Below are 17,122 nucleotides of genomic sequence, written 5' to 3'. Positions count from 1 at the left end.
TCAACCACACAGTTTTCCTGCGGTGCCGAGTTCATAATCTGGCTCAATTCCAAAAAGAATATGAAGAAGCCATGGGATACAAAATGCTGCTGAAATAATAGACTCAAAGATAGTGTGACATCTATCCTTCGTATACCTGAAGCTGAATACATGTCATTATTAATTGCCATGGTGAGCAAACTTAGTGAAATACATATGTTACATTCTTTGTCACTATTTTGTTGCACTGAGAAACAATAATCGAAATGGGGGCTAGTACTCTGTCATTCAACATGTAAAAACAGGCACATCTGTCTCTGCTTGCTAACATATCTCATTTAAGTTTTATGTACACAATGCCTGCCAGTATAGACGGAGCATTTTTCTGTCTTTTATTTAATCTCTTGGCAGTGGGAGTCTAGACCTGCAAATTACAAATCATCTCTTGGCAGTGGGAGTCTAGACCTGCAAATTACAAATCATCTATGTTGGGGAACAATTCTTCAATAATATTAAATGCCATTATTCTAATAGTACCACTGTTAAGGTACACAGCACCAAAGACACATGCCCAGTTAAAACAGCTGTAAAACTGGGCTGGAGATTTTATTAGATGCACATTATTAAATTACAGAAAAGTGTAAACACAAAGAGATTAACACAATAGTTTTGGTGGACGATCTAAAAATAAAGGCTGTACCTCGGGTACAAGCGAGCAAACCCCTGTATGTCACAGCAACATAAGACCCTTGATTGTTTTCTCAGAATCTGCATATTTACAGCTCAAAGTGCATTAACTATATGGTTACGTTAAACAAACCAAGGTGGAAAAAACTAAGGATAAAGAGGAGCATCACACCTACAAGTAAACAGAAGGCATCACTGGTTTGTTTCATATCAGGAGAGACTTAACATCCCATTAAAGAAATGGTGAAAAATGCATAGGCTAGAACAGATATTTCTGTAATTTTATATAATACGCTGAAATCCAATTATAGCACCCAACTTGATTTACATTCTGTACTAGCAGGGAAATTAAAATAAGCTTTCATTCATACAAATTGTCCCAGAGCATTAAATACACATTATTTAATGCATGCAGAATGTTTAATATATTTACAGACTTAGTGCATTTTAATAAATCCCTCAATTAGAGGGTTTTGTAATAGCAGTGACCAAAAGATCTTTTCTTATGTCATAATACCTGTGGTAATATAAGACAATTGGCTTAATCTCTAAAAGAAGTTATTAAAACAATCTTTATGATCACTGGTGTATCAAAATTACATTCTTTATATGATTTTATGAACATTTAACAAAATGAAGCAAAATAAAAATAATTAATACTTTTCTTTCCTTAAACACTGATGTCTGCCAGATGAAAACTGAGAATATTAAGATATCTCCTAAGGTTTTCCTTTTCAATATAAAAAATAGCATAAGGATAATGCAAACTGATGTAGAATTCCATTTCCTTTGTATGCCACACTTGCAAGTATTGTTTGCACAAATGTCAATTCTTCTAAATTTAAAGAAAAATAGCTACTTGTGAATTACTGTAAAGTTGTGCAAGACAGTGATGTGTTTCATTTGCTGTCTAAATAAATGCAGATCACAGGATTCCAAGGCGTAGATGCTGGGTTTTGGGAATAGTAGTGATAAAGAAGGGGAGAAACAATTCACACACACACAGCATGCATGCTAGGCTGATTAGATCTATTAAGCCTTATGGCTTGTCGACACAAAGCAGCAATGTACACTATGTGCGTGTGATTTCGAAAGCTCACTAACACATTGTGTATTAGTTGGTCCGTGTAGACCAGGGATCTCAAACTCAAATCACCATGAGGGCCACATGAGGATGAGAACAGTGGCCCGAGGGCCACATCACTGAAACCTTTTCATACAATGATATAAAAGTATAGTCAAACATGAAAAAAAATGAAGAGCAATATAGTGTGCTATTAAAAGTCAATGTATTAACTTTTTTCAAAACTGTAATATGAAGAGGGGTTTTAATAAAATATAAATACTCAGTAACTCATCTCACTCAAACGACAAAGCATGCATTTACTTTTAGAATTACTTTGGTTAAAGCCTTCCCTCTGTCCCCTGCCCCGCCCTCACTCCACCCCCTTCCATAAGGCCCCGCCTCTTCCCACCCCCATTCCAACCCCTTCCACAAAGTCCCCGCCCCAACTCCACTCCCTCCCTGCCCCTGTTCCAACCCTTTCCCCAAATCCCCACCCCGGCCCTGCCACATCCCTGCTCCTCCCCACTTCTTCCTGGAAACTCCTAAGCACTGCCAAACAGCTGTTTGACAATGGGAAGCGCTGGGAAGTAGGCGGAGTGGTGATGCGGCATGCTCGGGGCGGGGGCAGGAGGGGAGGGGAGCTTCGCTGCCGGTGGAGTCGGCACCCACAGCAGGCCGCAGGAAATAACTCTGGCCCATGGGCATGTTTTTGAGACCCCTGGTGTAGACCCTGCCAGTGCACACTGAAAGTTCCCTAATGCACTTCAATATACAGCACTAGAGTAAAACGCACTTGGGAACTTTTAGTGCGTACCAGCAGTGTCTACCTGGACCAGTTAGTGCACCTTAGAAATCACACCCCCATAGTGCACATTGCTGCTCTGTGTAAACAAGCCTTTAGAAACATTCGTAACCACACAATTACATCCAAACCACGTATAAGCAGTAATTTACAAAGACTGATAACCAATCAATACTGTAGATAATTAGCATTATAAAAGAAAATTCAAAATAAATTCAAATGTTTCAGTCCAAATTAAATACACAGCACCTTCAATACTGTCACACAGCTATGATAAATCCAGGCTTAATATTTTCCTCTACTATCCTTTTGAAAAATATCTTTGGGACATGCACAGTTCTTTTGATGAGTGTTACAGACTTCTACCAAAGGCAAGTGAAGAAGAGGAATAAAATGAAAATGACAAGGAGCTGCAGATACCATACACATGACTTGGATAGCAATGGATCTCCATCCAATTTAGCCATCATCATGCAACTCCCAGTTTTAGACACCTCTCCCATTCTCCAAAGACTGTCTGTGTGATATGAGTCAAGTCCTTAACTGGTAAACGACCAAAAGATCACGTGCAGTACTTCTGACCATTTAAAGCCAGTGAAACAACTATGAAGCATGCACTTCTATCCTCTGTGGTAAGATAACATACCACGTGCAACAGCCAGTATGGGTCTTGTTTCCAATAGTGCTTAAAATGCAGCTTTAGAAAAAGCTCATAAATGAAGTAAATGGTAATGTTACAGACAAGCATTTGAATCATTTTTACTGTATAAAGCTGACTTCATAGCTGTGATGTTTTCCTTAAAATAATATTTAAGTACTAAGTAGCTGCTCCTAAGAGTAAAGGGTTGCTATATACAAAAATTACGTAATAGAAAATAAATACTTTCAATCATCTACAATAAACTAAGAAATATACATTTCATTTAAACAGTTAGCAATACTTCATCGGGTCATCTGTCAGCAACTGTAAAATCCTGAGCACATTTCTGCAGGCACATCGTGGATCATTCTGCTTTCCCGTTAGTCCATATGGCACATGCCAGTTGGGGGGATGAAACCACTCTTGAGTATCGTTTTAACTCATTTTGCTTTGGTAAACATTTGTGTAACCCTGTAAGTCTTTTGTATGCATTTATTTTTACACCAATATGTTAGAAAAGCAGGCACTGTTGCAATTAAGATTCCTCCATCACCTTTTGACACAGATATAGTAAACTGTCTGGAAGAGCAGAACAAGAGGATCTAAACCACAGTGCCAGTGTCCTTGCATGAGTACGACAATGCAGCAGACAGGGGACTGATGGAAGTAGCCGGCATGCCACTATTCCCTCATTACCTTAAAAACAAACAACAAATAACTTTAAAACTAAAAGAAATAATTGCAATTCATATTAAATATAGTTCAAATTGAAGTGTGCCTTCAAATGTAACATTTTTCTGCCCTATTCTTCTCTCACACCTGCAACTCATCCCATGCTTCACCCAACATCATTCCTAATTAGCCCCCGTCACTCCCAATTTCATGCCTTATTTCATACAAACCTTCAAAGCTTGCCTGCCAGTTCCCTCACCTCTTTCAAAATACTTCTGAAAACATATCTATTTTGGGAAGCACTTCAGATAAAAATGAGAACATGCCACTCTATTATTTGCCATTGTATTATACCCACTTATACCTTTACACACCAGCCCCCAGCATCTGAGCAGACTTACTAAAGTCAAGGGAGCAATGACTGTGTAGAGTTACTCACGTGCACAGGTGTTACAGGATCAGAGTCTTAGACTGTAAACTCTTTGGGGCAGGAACTTATTTACTTGGCACAACCTATGTGCTGTGCAAAACCCTGGGAACTTACAGCACCAAGGTATAGAATATAAATGTTAATTCACTCACCAATAATTTCAACAATATGGAGCTTTAATTTCTGCTTCAGGGCGTTCAGAGCTACTGAGAGAGATCCCTGAGAAGGTGACATTTTTAGATTTTGTTTCACATCATTAGAAAAGGACAGCCACAGTCTCCCAAAGTCTTCAGTGGTAATTTTCATTGGTCTGAAAAAGAATTAAACACAAATCTGAGTCTGGATCTATCTGATCTCCAAAATAATCTGTATCTGAAACCATTATATAGCAAAGCAAGCAAACTATTTTAAAAATGCACCTGTGGAAACACAAACCTTCCTCCCCACAATATGAAGAGCCTGAATTGCTTTTTACAGCCCTCTAAATTAAAAAAAAAAATAATTTAACTTAAATCAAACATTAGTGCTGACCAACTTCAGAATAATGCCACTTAAATGTCCAAGTTATAAGCCCCTTAAATAAAGAGTTTACTATGGAAACCTTATAAATGTCACTCTCAAGTACAAAGTCTAATTTAAAAACTTAAATTGGCTGCTTGAACACAAAATGTTACTTCCACTACTTCAGGAATGAAAATATTGAGAGCTAAAAAATAAAGAGCATGAGCTGTTTTTACTGTAAAAGTGGTCAGTCCTTTCACACAATTTGGGTCCCTGAATTTAAAATAAACTCAGTTTCAAAGATTTACAATTTACTTTCTGCTGAAGCAACGTCTTTATTCTCCTTTCTGTCCAATCAATTTCATTCAACACTCCAAAAGAGTATTTAGTATTTCCAGTGAATGTGTCCAAGTGAAAAAGCATTAGGTAGTCTTAAGGGATTTGTACTTAGCTCTTAAATTGATAATTCAGTGGAAATCAATATTTTGGATAATCTAGGTAATTGAATCCTTTCTAAAGATAATTATTTGGGCAGACACCAAAACTAAGCAGTCAGGGGTATTAACATTCTTTACTATGCAAAACCTTTGTGGCAACATTACTAAGTGCCTTGTCTCACCACAAAATACCATATTTTCCATGGTAGCAAATAAGTAGTAGATACTAAAAAAATTGTAAGTGTTAGTACAGAACAAAACAGAGTTAAGCTTTTATAGTGTGGTTTTGAGACAAGTATTTTTTATTATTATTTGAAATAAAAAGCTAAGCTCCAAGGAGAGAAGTTGGGAAGAGGGAGGAGAGAAGAGGAGAAAAAGTTTCATGCCTGAATTACTAATCTCAGTCTCTCTCATAGGACCATGCAAGGAACTTAGATCATGCCATCTTAATTTACAACAGAAAAACTTCTCACTATCTCAAATATACATTTAAAAAGCAAAAGAGAAGGTGGCAGAAAAGCCTGTGAAAGTCACTGTGTATATAATTTTTAAAGCCATGAAAATGATGTGAACTTTAATGCTCATTGAAGGTGTTGGACTGACATTCCTAATTTCTGAAATCCTCAATTTATAAGAATAGGCACAGCAAGACAATTGCTGTACTAGCCTCCTTACACTGCCCCTGCTATGAATGCTTAACCTGGACTGATGACTATTTAAGATGAGCAGGTTGCTCGCTCTCCATGCCTAGTCATTCCATCATCTTTCTGCTGAGACTGCTAACAAAGGAGCCAGTTGCGATGATGGGGGGGAATGGTGATGGCATTACTGGCCTCTAGGAACCAGACTAATGCCAACACACTTATTTCACATATTAATAGGCCATTGACAAGTGGTGACATACTGTACTAACATTACCAGTCTGAATTAAATTAAAAACCAACAGCCCACAGACAGAAGTCTCTATTTCCCATCATCAGCCTCCTGAGCCATCCTGTGCTATTTACTACTTTGACTGCAATACCAGATTTTTTTTTTTTAAAAAAGAGTCTCATTTTATCAGTGATTTACCTGATGAAATCGGACAATGAGAAAGTTAGTGAAAACTCAAGATGAGTATCCATATCTAGAGGATAACGAATGGAGCCGAAGAGAATGCCCTCTGTACAGACTTTTTCCAGCTGCACACGCTTTTGGCAGCTTTCCATGCTTTGAGCTTCCATTACAGGAAAACGACAGCTAAGACTCTCAAAGATCTACAAATAAAGAAAAAAGGTAACAGAAAATATTCAGATTACTTTCAAACTAAAAATTGCTAATCCAGAGTTTACAATCCCTGAACACACCAGGACTGATTCTGATCTTACACACATGTAACCTAATTGACTGCAATGGCATCAATCCCAATTTCCATTAGGTGTGAGATCAGGATCACAAAGGACAATCCCACCTCACCAGGCACACTAAATTACATTTAACTTCTATGGAAATACACACAGCAATTTCACTAGTCAAACAATGAAATTCCAAACACTCAACTCAACAAAATGTTAACTACTTCTCTACCAGGATTTTATTATAAAATAGCCATGTGTCTTAGCAGAGGGTAAACAGGAAATCTTGTAAACAGAGAATGCGCTTTGAACTGCTCTCTCACTGTACTCCATCATTGCTGAATAAAACCATAATACTGTTGCATGTTTTATCTACCACACATGACTATTGTACTGCTGGTTCAGGTTTAACTGTAAAATTGTATAGAAGTACACTTTGACTGACTATTCAAAGTGAATTTAGTGCTCAGGAAAGTTGTTGAACTGACAGCCTTGGAAACTGAAAGCCTTGATTTATCCTCAATACAGGTTCACACCACAGACAGTGAAACTGCAAGATTCCCCACACTGTGCCAACTGTATGCAAAACCACGAAGTGGATACCACGTCTAGGAATGAGGATAATTACATTTCCATCAACATTCAGTCTTTGGCTTCTGCTGAGACTGCCACTCTGCCACCGCACAGGTGCCAACTGTGGTAGCAGTCTGTGGTATGGACACTTGTCAGCTAAGAACAACATAACCAACTAGACATGTGATGGCAGGAACCTAGCATGATTCAAACCAGAAATTCTAAAGGAAAAAGGCATCAAAACCCATTACCTGTTAAAGCTACTTCTAATAAGCCTTTTGCTTATTTCCACTGATCCAGTTAGCAGTGGACCTCTGCAGAAACTGAGGTTTCATGACTCCGTACCTGAATTCCCTTTCAGTGGATTCCCTCTCCCCTCCGACCCCAAAAGTCTACCCTTCTGCTTTTGAATAGGAGACAATTTCTATAGATCAGTCAGCACTCTTATGAACATTGATTATCCAATGCTCAATACTATCACTGGCATATACTGTCATTTTGAGGATATCTAACTATGTTTCGGGGATGTGCAAGTGGCTACATCTTGGAATATAGCAAAATCCACGGACATTTATAGCAATCCATAAATACTTTTTAGGGTACATCTACATTTGAGCTAGGAGGTGTGATTCCTAGTTTGCAAACATGTACCCATGTCTCGCTAGTGCCTAAAAGTAGCAGTGTGTCCTCAGCAGCACAGCTGGCGGCTCAGGTTAGCCACCTGAGTACATACCCGAATGTACACAGGGAGGCTAACCCAAAGAGCCAGCCATATTGCTGTGGACACACTTTTATTTTTAGGCAGTCACTCAAGCAGAGCCAGTGTGGATATGTGTACCCTTCCCAGCTCAAATATAGACATACTCTTAGATTAATTAACACATGTAGAGGTTTGCGGTTCAATCAATAAGATTTTTCTATTACATCCTTAATGGTTTTTTTACCTTGATACTCCTTTACCAACCATTATACAAATCCCAGATGTAGCTGAAGTCCTAAAGAAATCTCTAAAACATCTTGATTGCTCTCACTACATGAGAACAAGAATAGTAACATGTCTGATTCCTTAAAAGTCATCAAAAGCTTATCAACTGAACTACCTGAAAAGAAAAACTCACTGTATGCCATAAGTAAAAAAGAGAGGAAACCAATGGTTCTCTTCTATTGTACAAGTAACAATTCATTTTCTTACCTTAAAATGCTCTGCATTTTCAAACACTAGGGTCACAGTTTTGAGTGGTGAGGTGCTTTTGTTGGCAACAAACAAGATAAGCAGTAAACAGTCATCTGTCCAAACTTTACACGAGTACATAGTCAGGATGTCACTGCTACAAAGCTCTACTATTTCTGAATGAGGGTGATCAGCTAGTTCACCTGGTAAGCAAAGACTCACGGGGGCCTTATTGGCAACTATATCTGGAACACTTTGGGAAGGCTGAAAAACTTCAATATTACTATCAGCAAACAAAGAGGATGTTGATAGTCTACAGTTTGAAAGCTTCTCATCCAGTCCAGCTTCTGTCAGGGATTGAGACGTATCAAATGATACACTAGCTTCCAAAACTTCTGAAGAACTCAGTGAGACTTTCCTTAATCCGAGATGTTCATTGCCCTGAAAGTTTTCCTTATTGTTAGGAGCTGAATCAGGTAAAGGACTGAAAGGCAAGGTAGCAATATTCTGGAAACTAGATGTTTCTTTGCTATTCTGGGTTTCACTTATTTTTGATTTTTTTTTGAACTTCTGAGTGGTGGTATCTGCTTTCCCCATCTGAAGAAAAAACAGAAGAGATTTTTATATTTATTTTCTTTAACTTGGTGATTGGCTTAATTAACAGAGTGAAACCTGTCTGGAAGGACAAGGGACAAAGGGCAGATAAAAGTCAACTATCCAACAGAGGTGACCTTTAAATAAAGGTTTGTTTTAAAATATGCACTGGACACTGCATGGGACACTTAAGAAGTTACTTTGAGGGCATTAGAGTTGTTCTGTAGTGCAGGCATCATTGTGGTCCCTGTACAATTAGGAAATACTTTATCCTCTGTTGAAAAGCATCTACATGTACATAAAGGTTTTGCAGAAAATCAGGGATAAGAGACTAAGATTTGAACAAGCAGTGCTAATAAAGGTCACTAGAAGAAGAGTCTTTGAATGGTGAGTGATTTTACTTCTCACATTCTACTATACCCAGGCATAAGTTATGGAAAATGTGTCAGTCTTAACACGTACTGCCAGCTATGAGAGCTCTGCAACCTCCAAGGGCTCTCGGAAGCTGGGTTAAAGGTAGCGAATACTCGGGAAGCTTAGCATAGCTTGAGCTTTGTGAGGAGGCAGGGCAAGCAAACACAGGGGAGTTCTGGCTACTCAGGACAGTTCACTCCAAAGTCTTTAATAACCAAAGAAGTTGCTTGATTTAAAAATCTGTCATTTAAAGTATTTTTTGCTCCTTTCTTTTTAGGAGCCCCGACAAACAGGTTCTTTAGGTAATGACAATATCCTTTTTTTAATTAATGTCACATTCTAAATGCTACTGAAACGCTGATTTGAGGGCAGTTGAATATAAATAACTAATTAAATACAGCTATTTTGTAAACTTTTTTGTAACTTGTAATTTACAAAAATCACTTACCAGACTGATAGTATTGTTTGACCCTAGCCCCACAAACAACGTTGATGCGAGCTGCTGCTTCTCCTTGTCTTCCTCTGAAAGGCTGACTACCTGTTGCTCAGACTGTGTCAGAGGAGGATCAACTACATGTCCCATTAATATGCTATCCTGAGGAACAGGTTGTGTTTTATCTTCTTTTCCTGTTTTGTTCTCTTTTTTCGGGAGGTAGCCTTCTTTCCCCCATAGTTTCCTCACACCATCAAGTTTCAGACAATTGGTCCTAAAAAGATATGTAATAAAGCAGGGTCAGCTTGTGAAAGTGCTATTCCGAAAAGCAAAGCCATTCTTACAGAGATTTCTGTAAATTTGCACACACTTTGCACTCTAACATTCCAATAGACAGGAGAATAGAAACTAGCCTTCTTCTGTCTGCATGGACATTCCATGCTAGCAACTTTCTCTGCTACTAGCTAAGCACCCCACAAATGCACACACAGTCCCTGCTGTGAAATCAGAAAGAAATGGATATACTATGTCCAGTTTGCTCTCAGCTATTTAGGTTTTTATATACATCAGCGATTACAAAAAACTCTTTCCTTCACTTGTTATGAATATTTTTGTTGTAGATTTGACGATATGTAATTTAGGTGGGGTCACTAAAGCTGAGGAAGTGGGATTTAACAGACATGGGCCAGATGCGGAGAAAACTGACTCATGCAGACACAAGTCTCATTCTTGATATTGATATTTCTGTTGTTCCAGCAGAACTGAATTGTTTTGACAGATCATAATCATCTAGAGCAGTGGTTCCCAAACTGAGGTTCGTGAAATGTTACAGGGGGTTCTCGGGAAAAACTTCCCTAATGGCGGACAGAGCCGTCCCTAGAACCCCGGGCAGCATGGGGCTAGCAGCCCAGAGCCCCTGGACTTCCAAGAGCTAAGCAGATCAAAGCAAGCATATCTATCACACTGAGGAGATTTAAACTTCAAGACTCCTTATAAAAAATGTAAAGGGAGGTGGATATTTTTTACTGTTTTTAAAATTAAATAGGCAGCTAGTATTGTTTTTAAAATGATTATGAAGAACATGTTTAAGCTTTGTTGTAACGTGCGTTGTTTGCCTGGACTGCTCAAGACCTGAATGCTTCTTTGAGTTGGCTTCTTAAATATCTTCATGCTGTTTCACATCTGATACTCCCTGATGAAACATAGGAGCTTTGTCTTATAACAGGCTTATTCAAAGTGATACAAGGTACGAAAGTGAGATGTTGGAAGAGTGATGCCGTTTTCATAATGTAATAATAGTACTGTAATGATAAATAATAATGAATAATAAATAGTGTGTAATAAGCATGGTCATAAAAACAAATGTTATATTTCCAAGATCACTGCTTTTATAATTTATACTCAGGTATAAGAGAAAATCCCTGGAAATATTCATTTTTAGGAGGGGGTTTGTGAGACTTGACATTTTAGTGAAAGGGGTTCAGAACTTGTTTGGGAACCACTGATCTAGAGTGAGGCACTTCCTTGGATAAATTGGGCCAATCCCATGTAAGGCTTTGAAGATTAGGAATGAGATCCAGAATTTGACAAGGTGTTCAATGAGAAGCCAGGGATGAGAAGCATAGTGAGACTGGAATACATTATTTCATAGAAGTATTGCACTTAGTAAGTAGTGAAAACCTGTAATATACTTGAAGATGTAAAGCACTTTGTAAATGCTGCACATCATTATATGTTTGGACCTTACAAATCTGAGATGAGTTAATTTTCTATTCAATTTAAACTAACCTCAACACCAGCAGAGCCTAATACCAGCACAAGAATATGCTTCAACACTCTGGACAGACTCTCAGATAAAGCACAAGACTTGCCAGACTTGTAAATATTCTATGGCTGTAAGTGCAATGAATGAGTAGGGTTTTATGTTTTCCCTTGTGCTAATAAAAAGAGAATTTCTGACTAAGTTCACATTTCTGAAATTCTTCAACAGTACTTGTGAGGAACATCCAGCTGTTCCAGGATATTTTAAAGATGTTAAGTCCCATTTAATAACTAACTAATTTGTGTAGAACTATAATTATTCACGGATCTCTGAAACTTAAGGAAATTTCCTTTATTACAGAGTTTTGTACTGTCTGAAGTCTGAAGAGTAAGATTCTGAAAAGCTTGCATTTTCACTGCATAAATTTCTTCTAGTTAATCTGACAAAAAAAGGTATCCTTGATTATTTCTTTTTTGTATACTGGATTAGCATAGTGATTTCTTTTTACATAATAGCTGTTTTCAAGATCTACTGTTCTAAATGAAGTCCCATGTGATTAAACAAGTAGCAAGAAGTCAACCCCTGACAAGAACATAGGTTTAACTGCACATGAAATTCTATATTTGAGTTCAAAGATCGAAAACTCACTCTTTCTGTCCTATCTCGGCACTATTACCAGACATGTCTGAACCAAGAGAAAGACCAGCAGGAGATTGCCGGCCAGTGAAGCAGGATGAAGACATGCTTGAAGTAAATGACAGTCCATAAGGTTCAAAATTCAGAGCTGCAATACAGACAGAATGGCATTTATCAAGATGGATCATAAAACTTAAAAAAAAAAAAAAAATCTAGCTCCTTTAGAAAAAGACAAGTTATTCTAGCTAAGATTTGTCAATTTTCAGCCTTTACATTCAGGATTTTATCCTTATTAAAACCAGCTGTTCCTGTTGCTGATTTTTTATTTTATTTTAGACAGATAGGCTTTTTCCTCTCTCAAAGAAACATGTAACATACACCTCCTTGGTTAGTACGTAAATTCACATACAACTTTTTTTTAAATTGAAAAACATCAGAAGTTATATTTTCTCCCCTAAAAATTACTGTCAATACTGTTTTTTTATTATTATTTTCAAGAGACATTGCACAGGACCAAAATAAACCAACTTTTGCATGTGCTCTTCAGACTGCACATCCTCTAATGTGTTTTGAATTCACATTAAGTTTGTCCACGCTCTCTCTCTCACTCACACACAATTTTTTAGAGCACATACATATGAGAAGCTCTTCACTGTTTCATGCTTATCGCACTATTCTCTTGGCAATGGGGCATGTAGGCCATCATCGAAGCTGCTATGGTTTTCTGTTCAGATCCTTAACGGGGGAAAATAACCTTTTGTGTTTGCAGGAGTTTTCTTTGAGGGCGTAGGATTGGGTTTTTACTACATTTTTTAAATATAACACTTTGATATAAATTATCACAAACACTTAGATCTTCCAGAAAACCATAAGGTTTTCATGTCAGTGAACACACTGTCAGCGAACACACTGTCAGCAATAACATTATTAAATTAAAGTTAACTATTTCACCTCTTATTAAAAATATGTCTAAACCAGTAGAAGATACTAATGACTACCTGAAGAACCACTGTTTGTATATTTGATTTCTATAAATGTTTCCTTATAAATCCATAAATAAACTGCACACCAGACCGCCACTTGGGTATGTTTGACAATGTAAATACCAGTAATTCAGCCATCAATTCTTCCACATGAACAAAGGGGAACTAAATATATTTGCATCCACAACCAATATTAACGTTAAATACTTCTTAAAGTGTGATTTTTTTTTATATTACCCGTTTCCACAGTTAAGTTTCACTTCCCAGAAAAAGAGGACAGTAGATACCATATAACTTAAAAGAAAGCCAGGAGTACCTACCTTGCTTAAGAAAATCAAATGCTAGAACTATCCATACTATACACAAGACTATTGTACTCTCTGATTTTCCACAGCGAACCACAACATTCTACACTTGTAATCTTCCTTGGGACTTCACTTAAAACAATGTTTTGTGCCTTTTTACACAAAATAGCTACAAAATTCATTTTAAATATATACTAAAAATAGGGTAGATCAAATAATTCTGCTCTTAGATCTATAGAATCTTTCTACTTAAGGTTTTTATAAAGGGATATCCCCTGTTATCTAAACTGTTTATATAAGTAAAGCAAAAGTGATATTTCTTCTAAAAAACAAAGCCCAGAAACCAATCAAAAAAAAAATTCTGATGGACAATATGTGGCCAAGATGTGAACGCTAAGTACTATAAAACTTGGAATTCCACACCTTTATCTTTATGTTCTTGACTCCGGAGCAACAAGATATTTGTAGATGAAGTTACACATGCTAATCAGGTATGGCATTAGCCAAGTCCCAAAGGGAGCTTAGTCCAATCTTCAATAAAGAAGAGTTTTTTGGATGAATCCTAGTGGCCAAGAGTGAGCTAAGAAAGTGGCACAAAATAGCAGAGGGTCTGAAGAACATCACAGAGCAGCCTGAGATCCTCTGCATAATCAAAAGCTGAATATGAAAGATAGTGTGCTGGTGCACACTATGGGTTTGATCCAAAGTTCAGTGAAGTAAATTGGAGAATTTTAATCAACTTCAATGGACTCTGGACCAGGCCTTGTTTGTAAGCACTGCAATCTATAGCCTATGTAATTCAGGAAGCTGGGCAATATGATTCGCTCCTAGAGTTGTGGATGACATTTTTAAATGGAGACGTAACATTTTGGGGAAGAAGATGTAAATGGATGGTGTTCTTACACCAACGTTATACTAACATTTTAATTTGTTTTAATTGTTTGGCTAATTTATCATACATTTAATAAATACAAACCAACAGTCACCTTTTCCCTGAGAAAGCTTCTCCTCCTGCCTCTGGTGATGAGGTTTATATGGTGCTGCACCACAGCTAAGTCCTTCAGCCACAAACCCATCTAGGAAAGATAAGGAAGCATCTACCTACGTTGAATTCAGAAAGACAGTAATAATCAGAATCTTTCCATTAAATGAAACTAATATTTCTTAACAAAGGAACTTTCCATTTTATAAAAATGCAGAGTGCTGACATCTCACAGTTCTCACACCCGCATCACTAAGAAGATAATGTATTCCATACTTACACTATGGGGAGTATTTTGTATATAGAAGGTATTGAGATAACATGTTAAAACAGAACATCAATTTGGATGGTAGTTCTTAAACATAATTAGCTGCTCTACAATTTTCCAATCTCACTGGTATGTTTGGACAAGAAATCTTGAACAAAAGAACTTGCATCCCAACACAATCTAACTGAACACCATGTAAATATACTAATTTTACAGTAAAATTAGTAAGGGAGGTAAACATTTCCCTTCCCAAATACTATACTTCAGTTCAATTACTAGTAGGCTGTTCTAACAAAAAGTAGAACCACAAAGACAAACTAATGCTGTATAACACTGGATACACAAAAGGCTGAATTTGCCTTCCTAAAAAAATCATTTTATAAAATAACAAATATGAATATGGCATAGCAAATGACAACTTCATTGCCTCTTAATATCACCAGCACATCAAGACTTATGAAGAATCCCGTTAAGAGTGCGTATTGCAACTCATTCTAAGTGATTTGATAGATTTGCATCTTTCCTCTTACACATATCTAAATATAATCATTTTAAATACGTATTTTATAGAAATACATGAATCTTTAAGCACAGAATACATATGTTACAGTTATCTTACCATTATCTCATCACAACTGGCATCAAGCGGAAGCACGTTTTTCATCAGCTCCTTGTTTTCACACAAATGTTTTAATTCAAAGGCATATTGCCTCATGCATGTGTCTAGAGAAGTGCTGAATTCCTGGATTAGTTTATCAACTGTTTTAGAACAAGGCATACGGGATGATATTTTAGTGATTGCAGTCATAATCCAGGCTTTAGTTTCAGAAGTAACAAAGGTCTGCTTCAGCAACCTGTGCAGTTTTGTTATAATGACTTCTGGATCACCATCATTTACAAGGTAGGAATACTCCCCCAAAACCTATGAGCAAGACACAGATATAACAGACATTCAGTTACACAGGAATCAGTGCTTTCATCTTGGAAAGTAATATGTAATGGTAATAACTCGAACATAAAATCCACCTCACATTGAACAAACCATTATAAGATAAGGAAATCCTTTAAATTCTGGACTTGTACAAAATTCCTTCTAATTATATATCCACCTAAAATAAAAACAAGGAATATACTGTGGAAAGAGCCATAGTGTCTGCTGGTTTTCGAGTATTGTTGGCTGGTCCTCAGTTTAAGATCATCTCACTGTAGTTCTACCTACTCTACAAAACTGACCACCACTCAGAACAGTGGTCAGCAACCAATCCTCTCTAACCCTGAAAATAGTTTAATTACTAGTGCAGAGCAGATCAAACTACTTTCATTTATTTAAAAAAATCAATTTCAACTTAAGGTTTCTGTTTGCAAATCAATAATGTTTTCTATAACGATGCCTTTCATGTCTACCCTAGCAATTAAACTGTTTTCAGCACTGGTTCGAGGGGACTCATTTGTGACAATCATAGCCAGCAAAGTGCAGATTTTCTAGTGCAGATAGGGTTTTCCAAGCTATATTTCAATTTTAAATGGAAAATGTCTGAGATTACATTTTACTGTGTTTGTGAAAACGCAAGTGAAATACATCAATGGGATGCCAATTTTTGGTTCATTAAATCAAGTAGCTGCCTAGTACAGTGTTAATCCAATACCTATACAAGCACAATTAACCATCTGCTCAGTTTCCAGTTCAAGTGGAATCTGCTTGCTTTCACAGGTGTCACAGAATACAAGTTCAGCAGCTGGGCAGGTCATCATAAGGTTAGGAATGCTTTTCACAAACACATACAGCCTTACTATGGAAAAGACAGAATCTCACAGCCACTGAAACAGGTGCTTGTAGAATAAGTTTCAGTGTAATAAGTTTTTGTTTTTTAAAGAGAATATAAAGTTTAAAAAGCCATCACTTATGACAGGCAGTTTTCACATCTATCATATTTTCATACTGCATCAACCTTACCCAACTCATAACTTGAAGAAATTTCTGTGGATAAAAAGTATCTTCCTCCTCCAGCAAAGAAAGATAAGACTGGACAGCATAAAGCCGTAGCTGCTCATCTTCCTTTTCATCATCAAATCCTAAAAAGAAAATTACACATTATTAAATCTTTGCTTAAAAACTTATGCTACATGTGTCATGGAATTCAAGACAGATTTAGACAAATAAAACCAAGACATTAGCTAACAAAGCATGGCTTCTCTTTACAGAATTCAGTAAGTTACCCACCTTCAGCCAGCAGCCTCAAGAAGTTGTTTGGGATGTCAGAGTGCATTACATCTCCTCCTACCGAAAATACTGCATTCATAGTCTGGATGAACCACTCATTGTCAGGGGCATATGTATCCAGAACATTAAGGGAAGATAAACATAATACACTAGTGTATATTTTATCTATTTTTACTTATAATCTGGAAAAAAAAAAAAGAAAGACGTAAAAAGTTTTGAGGGCAATACACAT

General features: G+C 37.1%; 1 protein-coding gene across 5 annotated transcripts in view; it reads right to left on the bottom strand.

Annotated features, from left to right (window-relative positions):
* Window positions 1–566: 566 nt before the first annotated feature.
* Window positions 567–17,122, bottom strand: part of AP4E1 (adaptor related protein complex 4 subunit epsilon 1) — a 36,310-nt gene continuing 19,754 nt past the window's right edge. For all 5 annotated transcript variants that reach the window (XM_037910176.2, XM_037910175.2, XM_037910172.2 and 2 more), the window contains 10 exons: window positions 16,891–17,003; window positions 16,624–16,742; window positions 15,289–15,591; window positions 14,406–14,520; window positions 12,144–12,279; window positions 9,749–10,007; window positions 8,314–8,889; window positions 6,286–6,470; window positions 4,429–4,586; window positions 567–3,870 (listed from right to left, as the gene is read on the bottom strand). In XM_037910176.2, coding sequence (XP_037766104.1) covers window positions 3,710–3,870; window positions 4,429–4,586; window positions 6,286–6,470; window positions 8,314–8,889; window positions 9,749–10,007; window positions 12,144–12,279; window positions 14,406–14,520; window positions 15,289–15,591; window positions 16,624–16,742; window positions 16,891–17,003 — 2,125 coding nt within the window. In that variant the 3' untranslated portion in view covers window positions 567–3,709. The remainder of the gene's footprint in view (window positions 3,871–4,428; window positions 4,587–6,285; window positions 6,471–8,313; window positions 8,890–9,748; window positions 10,008–12,143; window positions 12,280–14,405; window positions 14,521–15,288; window positions 15,592–16,623; window positions 16,743–16,890; window positions 17,004–17,122) is intronic.

Source organism: Chelonia mydas, chromosome 10 (assembly GCF_015237465.2).
Source record: "Chelonia mydas isolate rCheMyd1 chromosome 10, rCheMyd1.pri.v2, whole genome shotgun sequence".
Classification (NCBI taxonomy): domain Eukaryota; kingdom Metazoa; phylum Chordata; order Testudines; family Cheloniidae; genus Chelonia; species Chelonia mydas.
Note: the sequence above shows the minus strand (reverse complement) of the source record. Positions and strands in the feature narration are given on the sequence as shown.